General features: G+C 39.1%; 1 protein-coding gene across 1 annotated transcript in view; it reads right to left on the bottom strand.

Annotated features, from left to right (window-relative positions):
• Positions 1 to 11,692: 11,692 nt before the first annotated feature.
• cntn3b (contactin 3b) overlaps positions 11,693 to 22,508 on the bottom strand; it is a 52,663-nt gene continuing 41,847 nt past the window's right edge. The window contains exons 17-23 of the mRNA XM_059570619.1: positions 21,986 to 22,056; positions 19,919 to 20,153; positions 18,483 to 18,592; positions 15,850 to 16,036; positions 14,916 to 15,028; positions 14,190 to 14,355; positions 11,693 to 13,621 (exon numbers count right to left, since the gene is read on the bottom strand). Coding sequence (XP_059426602.1) covers positions 13,527 to 13,621; positions 14,190 to 14,355; positions 14,916 to 15,028; positions 15,850 to 16,036; positions 18,483 to 18,592; positions 19,919 to 20,153; positions 21,986 to 22,056 — 977 coding nt within the window. The 3' untranslated portion in view covers positions 11,693 to 13,526. The remainder of the gene's footprint in view (positions 13,622 to 14,189; positions 14,356 to 14,915; positions 15,029 to 15,849; positions 16,037 to 18,482; positions 18,593 to 19,918; positions 20,154 to 21,985; positions 22,057 to 22,508) is intronic.

Here is a 22,508-nt window from a genome sequence, read left to right as displayed (position 1 = left end):
ATTAACTCAAAGAGACGTTCAGCATCTGAATGGCTAAAATTGGTTATGGTCCCATTCTGATGTATGCATAGCATGTATCGACCTTAAGCAATATCAAGTTTTCATCCTTGTCAGTATGGGTTCAGTGTGAGAGAATTGTTCTCTCTCTTGATTTAATGGTGCCAGCATGTTGTCAAGAAAGGATATCAGGATGTCTAGCGAGAAGCAATCTGCAAGATAATTACCCTGGTGGGGAGTCTTACAACACTCAATATGGTAAACTGCCTCCTTCATGTCAGCCAGAATCACTTGCACAATGCAAAATCAGTATGATATTTATTAAGGGTAAAATCCAAAACCTATGATCTGCATTAAGCCTTTGCTGTCATTGTACACCAGGGTACTAGTTGCGTCAGATAGGACATAAATCATAATAAAAATCCAGTAATAAAAGTCTAGACAATAAATTGGGAGAAAGACGATAGCGATGAAGCCACATAAACCGAGGCACATGTAAATTATTCCTCAAAGTGACTCCACAGAGAGTTTCTCTGAATTAAGATGTGAATATAACCTATCCCAAAAACCCCCAGAGGGGAAAAAGGGATTTGAGTTCTTTCATTGGGATGCTGTATGTTCTTATGCTCTCATCAGTGTTATAACTTACCGATACCCTAACCCTAATCATAACTAACCTTAATCAAACCATAATGAACAACACCAGTTAAAAGAAAATGTAGACATTAAAACTATAACTGGAACTATACTTGAGCAGTTGTTATTTCAACCATACAGCGCAGTAAATTGCCTAATTTTTAATTACAGGATGTAACCGTGTTTTCATATTACTGTATGAATGTAATAATGAATTTATGGAGGACACACACATAGATAAACATGATAGAAATGTTGAAAAAAAAAATCCTAAGAGAAAGAAAAAAACTAAATATAATATTCTATCCTTATATCTAGGTTTTCACATTAAATTAACCCTTAAGAGCACCCATAATTTTCCTATGATTAAATAAAATTAAACATGACAAAAATTTACAGTAAATTCCGAGTAAATTTGTGAATTTGTCTGATGGGTCTTCTGTCCAGATAGCATTAACGTGTCTCAATTCATATCAGGAACGCAAGCCAAACTATAGCTGAGATAAGAGATGCAGTCCTCTTAAAACCCACACTAAAGAGTCCCTCGTGCCAGATATGACCCAGTACTCCATGATAATGAGGAGCATCGCCCCACGTCCTCACTCATACCACTACTTCAAAGCATCTACTTCTGTGCCAGCAGACCATGTTGATTAAGAATGTTAGTCCTCATCCGAGCAGAGCCCTAAAGCAGCTCTCAAAACGCCAACATGTCAGCCTTTTTCCAAGAGAAACTGGTGTCAACATATGATATAATCTGTCATGAATCATATGTTAGATTTATACTGCAAGCAGAGTGCATGTCTGAAGACTTTAAGGCTAATGAGTGAATATATCTGTCTATTGACAAGACCACGAGAGACTTACTTGAGAGATATTATCTGGATAATAAGGACAGTTGGGCAACTCACTTTGACAGCAGCGTGATGAACCACTCAGTGTGCTTTCTGTCTGGTCTAATACAAACTTGTTACGGTTTTGAGATTAATAAATGAGCTAGACATATCATGTGGAGTATAATTTAAGATTAGAAATAGAGTGAAAAAATTATCATATGAGCAGCCATTCATTTTTGAATTTCTACTTATCAAAACCCCATGAAACCAGTTAACAATTGCCATTTTCTTTTCTTTGTTTACATATTTCCTAACAGGGAGCTGAAACTGGGACACACTGCAGGGCTTGTGTTCATTTATGTCATAGCCTATCAGCATTACACCACACTTCTGTCTACGAAATCACTGAGGACACTTCATGTGAATAAACTGCAGCCTCTTACAATATATGCAATTAATCAATAGATAAAAAATAAAGTGTTAATGTAATCAATGACACATTGGGAAACCGTAATTAGATGTTTTTTTTATCATTTAGGGGGAGGAGCTGTAAAGAGAACTTTATTGGACAGAAGATTGTGGCATACAAGTCATCATCAATATTTTTGGACTATTTTGACAGAAGAGAGTGTTTTAAATGCATAAACGTCCAGTCAAACGTACAAAAATAACGTGAAATATTGCTTTTTTTATTTCTAAAGGATCATGTGACATTGAAGACTGGGGTAAGGGCTGCTGAAAATTTGACTCTGCCATCACAGGAATAAATGACAATAATTTAAAATGTAACAATATTTCATAGTTTGGTTGATTTTACTGTATTTTTTGATCAAATAAATACAGCTGTTGTGAGCATAAGAGTTCCCTGTCAAGGGAACTTCGAACTGCATCCTCTAGGGGTCGCTTTGGGGAACACCTCATCGTGACCCGTGTCTGAAGCATACTTTGAAAACGCCAACGTGTTGGCCAGCGACAGCCTCTGACGTCACTACCAGCGCGACTATAAATACGCGCCTGTAGGACCCGTCACTTATCTTCTTCGTCTTCATTGACTGTTTTGTTTGAAGCGTGCATCTGAGAAACGACCAAAACGGTAAGAGCGATCTATCATTGTTATCATGGCATCCACTAGCAAGGCGTTTCAACAGTGTGTGCTTCTATGTCAGCGTTATTTGACACCTGATGACACACACAGTCTTTGCGTCTCTTGTTTGGGCGAAGAGCACGCGCGCGATGTCCTTGAGGGGGCAATCTGCGTGCACTGCGAGCGTTTTTCTATGAAAAAGCTCCGCTCTCGTTTGTCTCTCTTTTCGAGGAAAGAGGGACAGCCATCTGGTTCCCGCGGCTCAGGACCCGCCGTTGCCGAGGCACGAAGGAGAATGAGCTCGTGGGGATCACAGGTGGATCTCGCTGAGGAGTGTAGAGGGGGACTTTTCCTTTCACACTCTTCGGCGGGCGGACGAGAGTGAACTTCAGGAGGAAGATGCGGTGTCATAAACCTATTCTGATACTGAAGTCTGCTGGGTTCTACCGAGAAAGAGCAGGAGATATCTGAGAGTGGCGAAGAAGCTGAGGTTGAGCCTTCTCAATCCTCCTGCCCTGCGTATGGGGAGCTGTTAGAGGTTGTGGATCGCGCCACGGCAAAATTAGACTTGCCATGGAAGCGTGCCAGAAAAGTGACGCCGCGAGGTCGCCTCGATGAGCGTTATTTGTCTGACCATAGCCCTCCAGCCCAGGTGAGCCTTCCATTCTTGCCGGACTTACATGCAGAAGTCGAAAAGGAATGGAAGAGGCCATTTTCCTCTCGCATCCATCGGTTTCAGCATACGAGTTATGCTAATATCAAGGGCATGCACGAAAACGGCTATGAGAGGATGCCCCCTGTAGAAGAGATGCTGGCTAGCTATCTCTCTGTGGGGGAAACATCCTCTCTTAAATCTCCCTCTTTGCCATCTAAGCCCCTCCAGGATACATCCCGCTTAAATGGTAAAGCATACGCAGCAGCAGGTCAGGCTGTGGCTTCGTTGTACACGATGGCAGTGCTTCAGGCTTACCAGGCTGACCTGCTGAAGGACCTGGATACAGGCGAGGGCCTTTCAGCTGACCAGGTAGCTGAGCTGCGCCGCACCACAGACCTCTCTCTCCGTGCTACCAAGCAGGCCGCCTCTGCCATGGGTAGGTCTATGGCGGCCATGGTGGTAACGGAGAGACATCTGTGGGTGAACCTGGCAGACATCGGGAGGGAAGAAAGGGGGTTTCTTCTCGATGCTCCGGTCTCGCCTTCTGAGCTTTTCGGTACCTCCGTCGAGATGGTGGTCGAAAAGTTCAGGGAGGCAAGGGCGCGCTCAGCTGCCTTTAAATCCTTCAATCCACGAAGGTCCAGGTCTGAGCCCGAACAACAAAGGGGTCCTGGCCCATCTCGATCTGAGTATCAAAGACGGGCACAGAAGGCTAGTGTCGCGGCTCGCGCTCCTCCCCCGCCTAAGGGCAGGGGCAAGAGGAATCGTGGGTCACGAAGAGGTAAGCAGGACCTGAGGGATGTGATTGAGACGAGGCAGCATTCTCGTCCGGATCGGAGCGATATCTAAGTAGTTACTCACTTCCTTTGGATGTTTTTAACTTCTGCTTTTATCCTCCCCTGCCTAATTCCCCTGTTACCACCAGCTCTCCACCTGATCGAGATTAGGTGGAAAATTTCTCACATAACAGTCTTCTATGCTGGACCTATGATGTTTTTGGTTGGTCCTATATACATTGTAACCACTTTACTGATGGTCCGGACCAAAAGGGGGCGCCCCGTAAGCGGGACTCCGGTACAGGAGGGTGGGTGAGTATGTAACCCTTTCTTTATCTGCTTATGGGTGTTATATTGCTGGTGGTTATATGTCTACTAACAAACTCTGTGAGTTTCCTTGCAGCACTGCAGGGAATTTCATGGATGTATGGCCAGGTCACCCTGAGGGGCCGCCTGGCCGCTTAGCGACGTCCAATGGGAAGGTGGAGGGGGTAGTTACGGAAGTCTTTCTGTATGTACTCCCTAAAGTGATGCTCCCCTCGCTTGAGGTTTGGAAAATTGGAGCTGGCCTCTCCCGTGCGATCCAGCGCCTCTGCGATGCTTAGGAACCTTTCAGTACACACGCTAAGCCTGTGTACTTTCTCAAAACCACATGGTGGTCAGTGTGCACGTGAACACTTTGCGCACTGTCTGAAATCCACATAAGTGGTAAGTGTGCACGCAAGACTCTGCGCACTTTCTGAAATCCACGTAAGTGGTTAGTGTGCACACAAAGACTCTGCGCATTTTCTGAAATCCTGTACAGTAGGGGTTACGTGCTCCGCTTCGTTCCCTTTCTTAAGATGATTAGCCCTGGGTTCCTTGGGCTTCATTCAGCCAGTGTGTATTTGTTATACACCTCAAGCATCACTTCCCTCAACATGAGGGTCTGGTTGGGCAATTCTCATGGTAGTTTAGCAGCGCTCCCCTTTTCCAAAAGAAAAAGGGTCGCCTATGAGCGTGCTACTCTGAGCTCGAAGTCCTCCTCTCGATGAGTGTTATTTGTCTGACCATAGCCCTCCAGCCCAGGTGAGCCTTCCATTCTTGCCGGACTTACATGCAGAAGTCGAAAAGGAATGGAAGAGGCCATTTTCCTCTCGCATCCATCGGTTTCAGCATACGAGTTATGCTAATATCAAGGGCATGCACGAAAACGGCTATGAGAGGATGCCCCCTGTAGAAGAGATGCTGGCTAGCTATCTCTCTGTGGGGGAAACATCCTCTCTTAAATCTCCCTCTTTGCCATCTAAGCCCCTCCAGGATACATCCCGCTTAAATGGTAAAGCATACGCAGCAGCAGGTCAGGCTGTGGCTTCGTTGCACACGATGGCAGTGCTTCAGGCTTACCAGGCTGACCTGCTGAAGGACCTGGATACAGGCGAGGGCCTTTCAGCTGACCAGGTAGCTGAGCTGCGCCGCACCACAGACCTCTCTCTCCGTGCTACCAAGCAGGCCACCTCTGCCATGGGTAGGTCTATGGCGGCCATGGTGGTAACGGAGAGACATCTGTGGGTGAACCTGGCAGACATCGGGAGGGAAGATAGGGGGTTTCTTCTCGATGCTCCGGTCTCGCACGCAATTGTGCACGCAAGACTCTGCGCACTTTCTGAAATCCACGTAAGTGGTTAGTGTGCACACAAAGACTCTGCGCATTTTCTGAAATCCTGTACAGTAGGGGTTACGTGCTCCGCTTCGTTCCCTTTCTTAAGATGATTAGCCCTGGGTTCCTTGGGCTTCATTCAGCCAGTGTGTATTTGTTATACACCTCAAGCATCACTTCCCTCAACATGAGGGTCTGGTTGGGCAATTCTCATGGTAGTTTAGCAGCGCTCCCCTTTTCCAAAAGAAAAAGGGTCGCCTATGAGCGTGCTACTCTGAGCTCGAAGTCCTCCTCTCATATGAGACTGAATTCTTGTTTTTTTTCACCAGAGCGCTCCAGTACTACATACTGTTTTTGAGATGCACTGTGAGAGCAGACATCCTGTTGAGGCAGGAGCTGAGGCTCGGGTAATGGCGCCTTCGCACCAAGGTGATGAAGCAGAGTTGGAGAGGGTGGCCAGACTTGGGTGGATTGGTTTGCGACTCGAGAGAGCATCGCACTGTCCCCTCTGGCTTTCTCTGACTCATCCAAATCCACTGGGGCTGGATGCCATGGTACAGGCGTGGCCGAGGCTTCATCTGTACATTTCTTCCTCCAATTGCTCTGCTCCCGGGCCATTCCATCTATGAGCTGCTCTATCAGAGTGCCACGAGAGCCCCTCCTTAGAACAGTATTTGTAAATCCATGCTATAGTAAGTGTGCACGTGAAGGCTTTGCACACTTTCTAAAATCCACACTGTGGTAAGTTTGCACGCTAGTGCTCTGCGTTCTTTCTAAAATCCTATATGGTGAGGGCTTCGCGCGATTGCTTCGTGCCCTTTCTTGAGTCGGTTAAAGCCCCGTTCATCTTGGGCTCCACTCCACCCAGGTATCCTCTGATACCTATCTAGAACAGGGCATTGCTACTAGAGAACTGTTGAGACAGCTCTTTCGGCAAGTTTTTGCGAAAGCTAGCGGTAGCCCCTGTGTGACAGGCAAGACTTGGTAAAGAACATGCTAGGTTCTTAGCCGTATCCCTTTAAAGGAATCTTTTGTGATTCCAAGCCTTCAGCTCTACCCCGGGCCGAGGCCCTACAGGTAAGTTGGGTATGTAGCTTAGGCCTTTGGCCGTAAAGGATAATGTCATGGACGTCTAACCGTCCCAGGGGCGACTCACAGTGAAATGGTAGAGTTGATACTTTGTGTTTGCCATGATTCTGGCCTGCACTCCCCTCAGCATGGCGGCGTGGGTATGCTGTTCCCCAAAGCGACCCCCAGAGGACGCAGTTCGTAGTTCTCTTGACAGGGAACATCTCAGGTTACGAATGTAACCATGGTTCCCTGAGAGGCAAGAAGACACTGCGTCCTCTAGCTCCCTGCCATGCTTCGGACGCAAGCTTCACGAAGAAGATAAGTGACGGGTCCTACGGGCGCGTATTTATAGTCGTGCCGGTAGTGACGTCAGAGGCTGTTGCTGGCCAACACGTTGCCATTTTTCAAAGTATGCTTCAAACACGGGTCACGACGAGGAGTTCCCCAAAGCGACCCCTTGAGGACGCAGTGTCTCGTTCCCTCTCAGGGAACCATGGTTACATTCGTAACCTGAGACGATTTCGTTCAAAACCATCATTATAAAGTAATTAATGATAATTCCAAATGTATTTTATAAATGATTCCAAACACGATCAGTAGTGTATTTTTAGTTTTTATTTATTTCTTTGTTATATTAATTTCATTCATATTTTAGAACAGGAAACCATTATACTTCCTCTTATTTTCCAAATAGTGCTGGTCACCTACATATTATTTATATCTTTAAATGTGACGATTTTAAAATATAGAGTTTGCCATTTTTAACTGAAGTGAATGTTATTTTCATTAGTCATGATGTCTGATTTGTGAATTAATTGTTCTGTTGAGCAGATTCTGTTTATTGATTCATTTGAACCAGTTCACTTATTGAACTAATGTTTTGCTCACAAGTTGGAACAAGTGATCCAGTGATCTGGTCCCAGTACTTCTAATTAACTCTGAATCAATTTCTGGTCAAAATGAACCAGGAAAAGTGTTATAGATGGCATCCTATGTATTACAATTAAATTTAATTGTAAAATAATTCAGTTGAAATTAAAACTGAATCATGATGTTTAGGAGCATGATATAAAAGAACTAGTTCACCCCAAAAAATGCTGTTAGCAGCATTTCTTATTAATGTCAATCTTGACCAGCCACAATGCTATATGTGTACAGTATGTGTCACGTCAGTGTGTAATTGCAATTATGAAAGAGACACAGACTTCCTCCAGACATGTTGTTTAGTAATACAATCTCTCTGACATTAAGATGGAGCCTGGGCGATTTACTGATGAGCTTGGCATTTATACTTAATTATGAAAACACTTTGGTCTGCTGAACCTTTAATTATACACCATTCATTAAGCTACTGGAGATGACCCAGACCAAGCCTTTTCCACACTCATCTGAAATTAGGCTTGTTTGGGGAGTGATACATCACCGCACATCAAACAATGCAATGATTAGTGACCCAAAATAAGTCGGTGTGACTCCGCGTTATCTGCAGCGAAGGTTTGAGTCCAGACATATGTTCCCAGGCCGCTTCAAATATTGATTAGCATGTCCAGCTAATTAAATTACTATTAGTAGCATACTATTATCAGGATAATATTGCTTCTCAAAGGAGCTATTAAACTCTTTAACTACTCTTGACATTTTAAATGAATATAAGCCATCACATGATGCTTTGTTCTACAAGCAGCCTAGGCAAAGCTTGATCCAGTTTCGATCCCGCAGATTAAAAAGGGTCATCTTATTATTCATGTCATTTGAGGCCGGCCCGGCATAGACACTCTGAATCCAACAATCTCGCATTGGATTACATCTAAGAAGCTACTGTATGAGCTAATTACGCATCAATTCCTCTGTCCTGCACAGGGAATATTGTGAATACAGACATGACATCAGCCCTTAAATAGATTTTTTCCTTCATCAAATTTGTTCACAAGAGAGTAGACTGAAAGTCGTAATACTATTTACAATTAAAAAGAAATGTTTTTTATGCGTTATTTCAATGTCTGTTTATTATATATATATATATATATATATATATATATATATATATATATATATATATATATATATATATATATATATATATATATATATATATATATATATTTTTTTTTAATTATTATTATTTTTTTTTTTTGCTGTTGTGCTGAAAATACCTAATTTGATGTTTCTCATCAAAAATGTATGTTGTTTGTAAACATCTCATTATATTATCACTAAACCTTGAATTTAATATTTTTGTTGACTTAATTTCTTTCAATTAGCTAAGGCTTTGATTTGTATTTTATTTATTTTGGGGGGGGGGGGGGGGGGGGTGACTGATCATAGCCCTCACCGAGTAATATATGAAAAAAATGAAAAATTATATTAAAAAAAAAATAAATAATAATTTATAATGATAAAGTTATACAAAAAATTATCGGCAATATTCACAAAAACTGAGGTGAGGCCTATTATCAATAATTATAAAATCAAGTTGAAAGGAAACAAGATTGAATCCAACATTTGATAATATAGCATAATGAGAAATGTAAAAATGTAGATAGATAGATAGATAGATAGATAGATAGATAGATAGATAGATAGATAGATAGATAGATAGATAGATAGAATTTTTCAAAACAGTAGTTTGACATTACAAGTGGCTTATGAGGCTACCGTTTTCCCACTATGTAATGTAATTCTATCTGTTTAAGACCCCATAATGAAATACAGCAGCCATCCATGCTTTTGAAATTTTTATTAAGTTTTTAACAGGATTATAAAATTCAACACATATCCACCAAACTTTTTTCCACATGCACAGTTTTAGTATACAAGACAAAACAGTTACTTTTCAATATGAAAATGTCATGTTATATGTAAGTCATCTCACAGAGATTATTAATTAATACATCAGTATTCAGTTCTCAGGGCCGTGTGCAGTAGAAAACATAGGTTATCAATGCTGGCCGACTCTAAAAATATATAGCCACTGTTTACATCTGGCCAAGGTATTGTTGTTTTTCATTTCAGATTACTTAGAAACATAATTGGATTGTAGTGATAAGATCTGTTATTAACAGCTCCGATTTTTATATCATATCAAAGTTTTGCCAAAGGGAAACAATAATGTGTAGAAATGAAACTCGCTGATTATATGGTGTACACAAAATTGGGCAAATTAGACTTCACAATTCTAAGAGAAAAGAAACCAAAGAAACCATTGCTATTAAACAACAATTATTGTTTCATAGTTTATATGCATCATTACGCTGATATTGTAACTGAGGGTCGGGGGACATTAGAGCAAACAGAGAGCAGGAGGAAAAGCTGCACATGGAAAAATGAACATATCATTAGTGTCAAAGGGTGTGATAAGCAGCGCTAACTTTATAATAACTGTAATATGAAATAGTTATATTACATATCAAAAGCTTATTTTAATTTTTCCTTTGCTAAAAAAAAGTATTAAATGATTGAAAATAATAGAACTATAAATAAATTGTAATTTCAAAGAGACAAACTCAACTATTGAACTATAAAGAACACCATAAAATGTTTGTTTTCAACATTGTTTCTTGAGCAGCAAATCGGCATATTAGAATGATTTCTGAAGGATCATGTGACACCAAAGTCTGGAGTAATGATGCTGAAAATTCAGCTTTGCATCACATCAATACATTTAATTAAAAAAAAAAAAATAGAAAGCAGTTATTTTAAATGCTGTTTCACAAGATTACTGTTTTTACTTTTTGATCAAATAAACGCATACGTGGTGAATATTAGAGACTTCTTTAAAAAAAAAAAAAAATTATTATTATTCAAAGATATAATAAAAATCGAGCCAACCCCAGACATTTGACCTGTAGTGTACGGCTGCATATTCTGATAGTTTCTCCTGCTTTGACACAGATGTAGGATTGCAAAATGTAACTTATTCAAGAAACTTCTCTATGTTCTCTGCATCTTTCTGCTAAAACTCTCTGAATGGGAGAAGGGCAAGGACATCTCAGAGTCTCAAAGCACAAACTCAACACAAGACGGCTGACAGGCACACCAACATCAGTCAATCAAGAGTGTGCATTGTGACAGCCGCAATATAGAGCAGAAAAATCGATATCCCATTGACTGGACCACTGCAGCCTAATCAAGGTTCCCAGACCTTTATGAATGCTTGAAAGAGAACAGATAGGCTGTCCTGACTGGTTATCTGCAGCCTCTTTTTTATCTTCTTCACTAATGTTTTTAACATGTCTTCATGGGCTGTGCCGCACCTGTTCTGGAGACTTTGCAGGAAGGCTATGTCACCTTGGTTCACTACCTTGTGCTCTCTTCCGACTTTGAGAAGAACAAGTGCAAATTATGGACTCTACAGCCTGATACTGCCATGACAGAGCCAGGAACATATTGTCCAGTGAAGGCACTATTCCTTGGCAGCGAACCTCGGCATTAAAAGGTCACCCCCGAAGTGCCTCGCCTCTTGTCTCATTGAGGGTACAAATGAGAAATTCAGTGCGTGTTGGATGGGTATCAACGTGAGATATTATCACCAATATACTAGTAATCCAATATCATCACGTGGCTGCATGATAATGGATCAACAGATAATCACAAATATATCGATAACTACAAAGATAACTATAAACAATAACTATATTAGTGCTCACACCAATGGAAAATATCGCTGTGTTTGTTATAAGCTTGAGCAGTTTTTGTTGTTGTTGTTGTCTGTCCTTTTAAATGTTTGAGCTCTGTAAAAACAGGTGGATTCTAATTGGGTGTCAGTGTTTTTAACCATTTATCAGCTGAAAAAAAATATTGTTTCAAAATGACTGCAATAATATCATTTCTCTGTGCTGTTTTACCACTAGCATTTTGAGTAGCTACTTTTTACCTTTAATTGGGATTATTGCGCTTTTACGTAGGCAAGCAAACATCAGCTCATCTACAGGTTACATATAAAAACAAAGATAAATTATATTTTGCATTATAAATACTGGTTAAACAGGAAGTTTCTCATAAAATATAAAATGTGAAATTCTTAATATTAGCTTTAGAAATGACAAATCATGTTAATTTTTTTCTATTAAAACAACAAAAATGATTTTGTACTGTGCCACGGAGGATGCTTAAGCGCATCTATTCAGCAACCACAAACATTACTGTTGCGATCCATGTTTGGATTTATTACAGTTCATCACCAAAAACGTTTGATTGCTTATTTAGTTACAGCAAACATTTGTATTTTATTTTTTTTCTAGATTATCAGTGCTTTTTTTCTCAGTTTTGAGAGAGCATGTTGACATGGCTCCCAGACTGTGAAGATTAAGTATTACACTGGGCAGAATATATGTCCTTTTAAAAGAAAATCTCTTATTTGGGGGATTTAAGCTTTTGACATCTGGCAACCCCAAGCATGAAAGCTTATGGAGGCTTGTTGCCAATGCAGAATAAAAAAAAAAGAAGTATGATAAATAGCACAACCCTACTGTGTCTTTTGAACAATACTACAGGATTAGGATGGAAACTACCTTGAACAACTACCTTTATCAGACTAGTAGGGAACTCTAGGGAATTTCAAGCATCAGACTTGTACTTGTTTGCAAGGCTTTCAGTCTTTTCACATCTGCAAGGCCATTACAGCTATAAAAATTTGATTCCCTTCTAGCAGTGTTCCACATCTTGTCACTTAGTTTTTGACAGATTGTTTTGCAGTTTATATGCCAGTTTACTAACACTCACGGACATAAGTACAGGTGGAAGTATGTGAGGCATATGAATGCCTTTCAAAAGCTTACTTTTCTAAGTGAGAGAAACCATACTCAATGGCATTTTGTTACAGTATATATTAAAAGGAATGAATGGGTTACGGATAACATGAACGTTTAAATCTGGTTCAGCTAGATGACATATACAGAGCAAATACTCACAGGAAGAGTAAGCCTTAATTGTGTAGAGTGTCTAATGCGTAACACATCAATAATTTAACCGACATGATGCGCTGAACAAAATGCTAATACCCATCAAAGAGACTGAGAGGGAGCCTTTGGAGTCAATGGCACTGTAATAGAGGCTGGATGGTGACAGTCTTTTCTTAACTAATGGAATATTCCCATTAGAACAAATCAATGCACGGCTTTGTCAACCCAGACCCAGAACTTAGTTAGCGCAATGAAACCACAAGAGATCCAAAAATCTGCATTATATATAAGAGCAACTCCCACCAACACTGGGTTCTTAGCCCTTGTCCTCAACTGCAAAACTATTTTCATCTACTTTGGTGCATACATGAATTTAAGGCATTGATTGTTCTCAAGGATCAGAGGAAAAGATGACACATTGGCACACTGCATAAAGAAGCGTATTATACAAAGAACAAAAGCGCTTTTTTTTCCCTGTGTAGGGTGCCAAAGAAAAAAAAGAGTCTATTTTTGTCTTGTTTTCCAATTAATACAATTTGTTTTTAAAGTTAATTTTTTCTTAAATCATTGGAAAATATTTTCCCTTGTTTTAAGCATAATGATTTGGTTAGAGAGAAAAAAATAGCAATGGAATAAGGATTTTATACAGGAAAAGAAACCAAAAATACTTAACTAGAAAAGTTTTTTTTTTTTTTTTTTTACTGTACTCTAGATCATCCCTAAACCCCCGAATGACTCTCTTGCAGGGCTCTGCCATGTTTACTAATGATACTAATTCCCCCACATTCCCATGATATTTCCATACATGTTGCCGGAGCTGGGGAATCCCATCTGGTCAGATTGTGATGGGAAACATAAGCCTTGTATAAGCAAAGAGCAGAAAGTGTGTTTTTCTTGGAGTGGTTGGGTCTAGTGCTCATGGGAGGCGAACATCAGGAGGCACTAAGCGTCGACAGAGCACAAATGAGGAGCGGAGAGAGAGAAAGTGTGCACAGCCTTCCTGCTCTGGATCCACGGGCACCCATGCCTGTAAGCCAATGCAAACACAACCATCAAGAAACACAGTAATTATATACAAGAATTTAGCTCTAAAATGTATTGTAAATATACACAGCTATAGATTTCATCATATGTTGTTAAAAATATGCAATGGTTCGACTGAATGGCTCAGTTTGACAAATGAAACATTCATGTTGTAGCTGATCTAACATATCACCTTTTGCATCTAATGTGCCCTATTCATGGAAAGAACCATAATTAAGGAAAGAAACCTCTGAAAGAATCGGGTTGAATCTGAAAGCAACTCTCTGTACGAAGGGGGAAGGAAATCAAGCACATTTTGATCGCCTCCCATTTGAAGGAGTGAAGGAATTGGGGGTGATTCTCACTCATTTATATGCAGCTCTGGCTGCATAGTGACAGAGATAGATAGCAGAGGAGCGTGCATTTCTTAAAAGGTCGGATTATACGACATACTGAAAGACTGAAGAGAACAGAGCAAAATATTTAGGCATCCAAACTGACTGAATCCTCATTAAGAGCTCATCAATGCCGGCGAAAGACGAAATCAAAGACGGCAACAGGAAATGACTTACTGAGTTGGTAGATGTGGATGGTCTCACTTCCTTCGCCCAAGCCTCCTTCACTAAGGGTCTTAATCTGAATGACGTAGTTGTCGTTCGGATTTAGGGTCAACTCAACCGAGGTTTTGTTGGTGATGATGGAGTACATGTCGTTATTCCGGTGTCTTCTGTACAGCACCTGCAGATGATGGCATCCAAATCAATCAAGAGCTTCCATTCAGAATAATTTAACACTAGGGCTGTCAATCTTTTTTTTATATATAAAATATATATATACACAGACACATAACCATGAAATGAGTTAAACACAGGTTTTGCCCTGTTTTTCTAGATGATGTTTACTGAAGCTAATGGCTAGTGCTTTTCCCTTGAGCTTCATGACTGTTTTCCCTTGCGGGGAAATTAATACTGAGAGAGCTGTTAATTGCATGCATGTGTAATTAAGAGAGGTGGAACAAGACATGAAATAGCATATGCTGTGCTCTTATCTATAAAACACACAAACGAATGGTTTTCGGCCATGTAACTGCCATATCATTGTAGCTAAATTACTGCACTCCGTCAACCCTTATTATGCATATCAATAGTATCAGATGCAAATATGCATTGTAGTTCCTGCTATCATTGTTCAGCTTACAATGCCTGACTGGCAAAGGGAAAACAATGTTTTACCTTCAGTGAAACTCTACTTAAGTATCCCATTGCATTTTCTGGGTGAAGAGAGATAATGTCACTCACTATGTATCCCGTGACCTCCGATTCAGTTTCGAGAGCAATGACGGGATCCCACTGCAGCACGAGCTGAGAGCCAATCAGATTCCACTCTACGTTCTGAGGGGGCTGTCCAGGCGCTGAGGTTTGTTGTGTGTAAGAATAAATGGGCAGAAAAAGAAAGAAAGGGTTCACAATGTGCGATCAATGGTGCAACCATGTTCGATAACACCAAAATGTTTGACAAGCAGAGTAATCCCGTCAGCAGGGGAATTTTCTTTTAGCTCAAATCTGTTGCTAAATCAAAACCATTTCTATCACAGACTGACTTGGAAACTGTGATTCATTCTTATTATATAGAATTGGTTTCCAGAGTTTGATGTTGTGGGAGATTGTGTGCTTTTTATTGACTATTCCTGGTTTTAATTTAGCATCTAAGTTTAGTGAGAGTTGTTCAGCCCTTTGGGTCAATTTCTGCTGCTTTTAAATGCATTCATAAATAAACTTGACTTGACTTCACTACTACAAAAATAGATGGTTGAAAACTCCTTCAGTTGGAAAAAACCCCTTCAAGTCATGTCGCAGCTTATGTATAGACTTAGTAATCTGTCCAAAAGTTATAGGTTTTCAATCTTTCACAGACATAACTCATAAAACAAAGTATGAATGTACAATTCTGCTAGTTTATGTACTACTAGGTGCCTCAAGCAAGATTTGATGTTACCATTTGATGTTACCAAAAAAAAAACTCTGAGGCAGAAATAGATTCCCATAACATTCAGAGTAAAAAATAAAGGTAAAAAAAATATATCTATAGAACGTTGTTCTTACACGAGACATGAAACATTTTACTAACGTACTGCGGAAATCATATAACCAGATGCACATATCAAATAAACGTGTCAGCAACACATAATCACGGAATGTTCTCTGAAAATGGTTTGAAATGGACAGTACTTACGTGGTTTTTTGGTGGTAACATTGACATGTACAGACTGCGGGCCAGTTCCTGCAGTATTGAAGGCACACACCGCTATATAATACTGAGTGTTCCCCTGCAGGCCGCTGACATTCACTGCTGTGTAGTTTCCAGTGATCCGCACTTTACCCACTGTATCCGGCTTGGTGTCATCTTCCCAGTACACCACCTGTTCGGCAGAACACAAAACAAGGGCATTTTATATACAGTATCCTTGACTTTAGTTGTAAACAGCTATCTGCAAGAACAATTACAATCACTCTTGTAACTCAGTGTGACCCTAAATATGCAGATTTCTCTCAAAGGAAGTGCTACTGTAAATAATAATTAAATAAAAATAATTCTTTGCACATTCATTTAATTTAAATGGTTTGTAATGGAAATCTATTAATTAGATTTACAGTGTTAAATCTCAGGAAAATATGCAAAGTAAATGCCAGGAATATTTATATGCAGCCATAAAAGGTGAGATATGATTTGCATGGAATTTATTACATTGTATGAGTCATTACATTTGAGATTTCTAATGAGTCTTTCAACATGACTTGATTTCACAACAATCACAAATAACGAAGTGATCAGATATTTGACATGTGTTTGAATTCACTGATATTATTCACTTCATTTAGTGATCATTTGTGTCTTCTCTGCAAATTACAAGCTTGAGAACATGTCTATGGCTGCTGGAAATATGATATTCTTTTGAAATGGTATGTAGATTCTCTTGAGGATATGAAATTTTCAATTAACATTTAGCTGTGTGCTAGGTGAGAAACAATTAGGCAGCGGAAATGAAATAATCAATTATTAACCCCAGGTCATATGTAATATCAATAGTGAGGCATTAAGTATAGGACGATTTAAGCCAATTTCAAAATGAGACATTAATGAGATCCGCCCAAGGGAGGCATATTTCTGAATTGTTTCTTTTCTACCTTTTGCTCTCTCTCTGTACATTGCATTGCATCATTTAGACTTGAATTGAGAATTCAGTTATTTGTTCCTGTTCATTTATTAAATTTAAATTGAGGCAGCAAACAGGTTGCAGAATTTTAATTCAAAAGAGAATGCAGGAAAGTATAACCATGAACATGAACAAATTTAAAGAAACTAATATGTAATTTATTTATTTATTTATTTTTTTTTTTTTTTTTACACAGCCATTTTAAAGTTTGGGGTTTGTAAGATTACTACTTTTTTTTTTTGAAGGAAAAAGTCCTACCTTTTGAAAGAAGTCTTTTACTATTTCCAAAGTTAAATTTGCTTGATTAAAACCAGTAAAAACAGTAATATTGTGAAATACTATTACAATTTAAAATAATTATTTATTTTTTTCTTTTAAAAAAATGTAATTTATTTCTATGATTGTAAAATTGGATTTTTTTTTAGCAGTCATTACTCTAGTATTCAGTGTAACATGATTCTTCAGAAATCTTTCTAATATGCTGATTTTCCAGAATATTTTTTAATATTAACATTGAAAGCAGTTGTGCTGCTTAATATTTTTGCGTAAACCTTGAACTGTTTTATTCAGAATTCTTTGATGAATAAAAAGTACAAAAGAACAGCATTTATTTGAAATAGTAGTTCTGTAATAATGTAAAAGCCTTCAATGCGTCCGTGCTGAATAAACATGTAATTTACTTAAATAAAACCTTGTTAACCCCAAACCGTTGAACAACACTATTTCATTTAAACAGTACATTTCATCATATTTAACAAACTTTTGTGGATCAGGTAAGAACACTTAAATTCCCAGAATGAATTATCTGTGCTGAATTACTCTAAATTGCAATTCAAAGTATGCAAAGTAAATCTTCCTTTTAATCCAAATTTAATTCCAATTCAGCTTCCTGTAGGTGTGACAAATGCAATGCAAATTCCAAGTCATTCATTGAAAATAAGTCAGATGTTCTTGCTTCCACTGAACCACAAGATGTCCAAATTATTACACAGATTAAATAACTGATATATAAAAAGAGGTATTAAATAAGAAAAATGCAAAGTAGGTGCATCTGCATTAGCAGACTCAGACTGCTGGACCTTACTGCTTGGTTTTGTGCAGAAGGAAATGCAGTGATAGTTTAAAAAGGAATTTTCCATTTCAAATGCTGCAGGTGCTTCAAAGGACCCTGAGCACAAATAAATGGAATATACACTTACAGCGCAGTTCCTTGATCCATGCCGCTTTGATTTGGTCTTCCAGTCCTCGCTAACGAAAGACGAGACAAAAATAAAACCTAAAAAGTTTTTCCCTCATCTAAAATCCAGTGACATGATAGTTCTATTCTTTCCAGACAATATGGCCGCTACCATGGCAACATGGCGGTTTTGTGCCGCAGGGCAGGGGTGACAGAGATGGAGAGAGTGGCTTGTGAGAAAGCGAGACTTTCTTTGCATTCCTGAAAGGCCAGTGGAGAGCTTTCATCCAGCTTCTAAGAGCCGCAGACATTTAACAAAGCAGCGGAGCTGTCTAAACACTGGCATTTTCCATGTTTGAGGTGGCATGGGAGAAGTGAGAAGCACTTTTAATAATCGCTCGAGATCCCAATCGCATTATTACAGGGAAAACATGACATTTAATGTGGCGGACGGGAAGACAATGCGACTCAAACCTCATATCCGAGAACTCTTTCAGGGGTCGACGCAATTGGCTCCCAGGTAACTTCGATGTCAGCCGCCGACAGACTTTTTGCTGACACTCTCTCCGGCGATACACTCGGCACTGTGGAGAAACGGAGAGATGTTCAGGCTCTTACTCGAAAAGCTTTACACAGCCATCGAAGCAAAATTGGATTAATTCAGCGAATGAAGCCCGGGTCTCACCTGAGAGAGGCCCTACTTCATTTTAATGGGAACTATGACTGACAGATAAGGGGACAATCTGCTGAGAAAATTCAATTAACACTCTAGCACATGAATAGGCCTGTAAGTGTCTAGCAGGATTTGTTATAACCTATAGCCGCAATAACTAATATAAGGTTGTCATTCACAGCTTGAACGAGGGAGGAGGGGCATAAGCTGTCTCAATCAACTTATTCCATCATTCTCATTCAAGGTCACACCTGTATGTGCGAAGGGAGGGAACCGAGACAGTGTTTGAGAACGTGAAGGGACTACTGCTGAGTCTGACTGTGTTTGTGTGTTCCTAATGTTTTCGCTCCACGGGCCCACACAATGTATCGCTGACTGGCCTATATTAGTATTTCCAGATGATTAGGCCAAAATTGAAAACAGATAACATCAGGGCTCAGACTGTTAGGCTTATATGTAGAATTAGTGATGTGAACTAATTGTACTATTTTGCTTCTTTTCTAAAGCAAATATTTGCTATTTTGCTATTGCTGAAAATTGCAGTCTAGTGGATGACGACAAGAAAAAAAAAATACAGATTTGCATACAGTACCATTAATTTTTTTTTTTTATGATATGTATACTTTTAATTAGCAAGCATACAGCAAGCATACATTAAACTGAGCAAAAGTGACAGTAAATAATTTGTTTAAAAATTCAATTTCAAATAAAGGCTTTCTTTGAAATGTTCTATTCATTTTGGTTAACACAAAAATAAGTAGCACTATTTTTATCAACACTGATTATAATAACTATACATATTATAATGATTTCTTAAGTATCTTTACACTGGCGTAATGAGGCTGCAAATTCAGCTTTGCCATTACAGGTATAAATTACAACAAAATATATTAAATTGTAATATTATATCACGATATATGCAAATAATTAGTAAGCATAAGAGATTTTTTTAAAAACATTTAAGAAAAATAAACTTTTGAATGGTAGTGTATATGATCTATAATTAGAGACCAGAATATAACATAATATCATATCATAGGCATATCAATTACAACATTGTAGAAAAGCTAATTTTTTTGATGGTTATTAATGCTACTGGTATCTTCATTTGTAAGTTGCTTTGGATAAAAGTGTCTGCTAAATGATTAAATGTATAGGCCTATTATTCTTAAAATAAATAATTAGCAGTTGTTTTTATTTGCAATTGTGGGTGTTGATGTAAACAAATCCACTTTACCTTCCTCTGCAGAGAACACGGTTGCAATACTGCTGAAAGGTCCTTCTCCACGGTTGTTGAACGCTCCCACTTTGATGTTGAATGGTGAGAACGGTGGGATGGTGTCATTTCGGAAAACATAGCGGGTAACGCTGGGTGCCGAGATCACGGCTCGGGTCCAGGTGACCATTCCCACTGGCCGGAACGCGATGATATAACCGAAGCCCTCTCCGTTTTGCAACTCCTCTGGAACAGGCTTAGAGTGGAACACAAAACTATAGTGATATTAAAACAAATTGAGGTCATCACATCAACTGACCCACATGGCAACAGGGCTTTATTAGCACTTAGTTTGAAGTGCACTTTCTTTCTCAAGTCACTTTAATTATTATGGATGCTGTTTTCATGACTTCATATTAGTGGAAAGACTAGATGGAACATTTGAAGGACTTAAGTCACCTGAAAAAAGCAAAATGATGACAAATAAGGTGGAAAAAATAAACACACTTTTCCTCCCGAACACACAAGACCACTAAGGTTGGGGTCTGTAAGATTTTTTTTTTAATATTGATAGAAGTATTTTATGCTCACTGTTACAAGTATTATTCATTATTCATTACAAGTGACTAGCATGTTGCTACCATGGTTAACAAGTTACTAGCATGTTGTTAACATGCTTCTAGCAAGTTTGTTAGCATGATTAGCAAGTGACTAGCATGTTGCTAACAGTTTGTTAACACAATTAACAAGTGACAAGCATGTTGCTAGCATGACTGGCAAGTTACTAGCATGTCGTTAGCATGTTGTTAGCAAGTTACTAGTACGTCATTAGCATGTTTCTAACATGTTGCTAACATGATTGGCAAATGACTAGCATGTTGTTAGCATCATTAACAGAGTGACTAGCATGTTTCCAGCATAATTAGCAAGTGAATAGCGTGTTGCTAGCATGACTAGCAAGTCACTAGCATGTCGTTAACATAATTAGCAAAGTTACTAGCATGTCGCTAACAAGATTAAACAGTGACTAGCACGTTTAACAAGTGACTAGCATGTTGCTAGCATGACTAGCATGTTGTTAGCATGATTAGCAAGTGGCTAGAATGTTGTTGTCATGACTAGCATGTTGTTAGCATGATAAGCAAGTAACTAGCATGTCGTTTACATGTTTGTAGCATGTTCCTAGCATTATTAGCAAGTGACAAGCATGTCGCTAGCATGTGTCCAGCAATAATTAACAAATAACTAGCATTTTGCTAGCATGATTAACAAGTTACTAGCATGTCGCTAGCATGATTCTGGCCTTATTAACATGTTACTAGCACATTGTTAACATGTTTCTATGCTAATCCAGCTAAAACCAGTTGATTCAGTAAAAAAAAGGGTTTTTTAACCCTAACCCTAACCCTAACCAGCTAAGACCAGCCTGGCCTGCTAGAAAAGTGGTCAAAACCAGCTTGGGAGACCAGTCAACCCGAGTCTGACCCGAGTTTGGTGGTTGTAGCTTTAAAAGTCTAGGAGGAGATACATTTAAAAATTTGGTCTCAGAAGAGGAACAAGAAGATGAAGAAGTTTAAATCGGATTTCAGTAAGTTGGCTTTCTCAAGCTAATTTAATAATTGTAAAATAATCTTAATATATTTTGAAATGATTACATGATTCTTCATGCATTTTAAATAAATAATAATAGGTGATCTGGTGCTCAAGAAACATTTCTTATTATCAATGCTGAAAACAGTTTAAAGACTTTATATTTTTGTAAGACGTTACAAAAATATAATGCCACAACCCCCACACCCATTTTCTCCCCCCCCTAAAAAAAAAGTCTGCCCAAGTCGTTTTCCTTTCCATGACGTGTCTGAACAGAAAGAAGCCTATTTGTGAAGGAAATACACTTCAAAGAAACTCTCTAGCCCTGAGTTAACTTCCATTTGGAGAAGTAGTAAAGCCTGGAGTCCGGAGGCCAGGAGGGATGGGTCTTGGTGCGGGCAACGATCATAAAATGGCTACATTTCATTCAACACAATTAAGCACCGGCATTTAGCCCAGGCTGGCAGAGGAAGCAGTAAAATCTGACAAATGACTTACCTCCCATGTTATCACTAATTCCGATTTGGTACCTCCTCCGCCTCCAACATCACTGGGAGCCGTGTCAGGCACTGCGGGCAAAACCCCAAAGAAGGGATTAAAATGCTGCCGGCAGAGCTCTTGATTGGGATTTTTCATTATGTGTTTGTATGTTTAAATTTTCATCACAAAAAGGCTCTAGACTATCTCTTTCACAGAGGTTCTACCTTCTTTAAACCATCCCTCAGAAAACTGTGAATAAAAGAATGTGTTTTTGGAACAGGTTTGAGTGTTGCATGTGGAATAAAAGTGATGGATGTGACGGATGACGGGAGAATTGAGGGTGTATGGTCTGCTCCAGTGCTTTAAATTTCAGTGTCAGTCTGGAACAGGGACGTGCGGTCAGGGTAGGCAGGGTAGGCAGTGCCTCACCAAAGGAAATGTTGACATTACATTTATTAATTCCAAGAGCTTTATTAATTCACCACATTATTAATTGCATTAATTTTATTCCAAATATTATTTTTTGTAACAAAAGTTTTCA

The sequence above is a fragment of the Carassius carassius genome, chromosome 17 (genome assembly GCF_963082965.1).
Source record: "Carassius carassius chromosome 17, fCarCar2.1, whole genome shotgun sequence".
NCBI classification, from domain to species: domain Eukaryota; kingdom Metazoa; phylum Chordata; class Actinopteri; order Cypriniformes; family Cyprinidae; genus Carassius; species Carassius carassius.
This window is presented reverse-complemented; position numbering and strand designations above follow the sequence as displayed.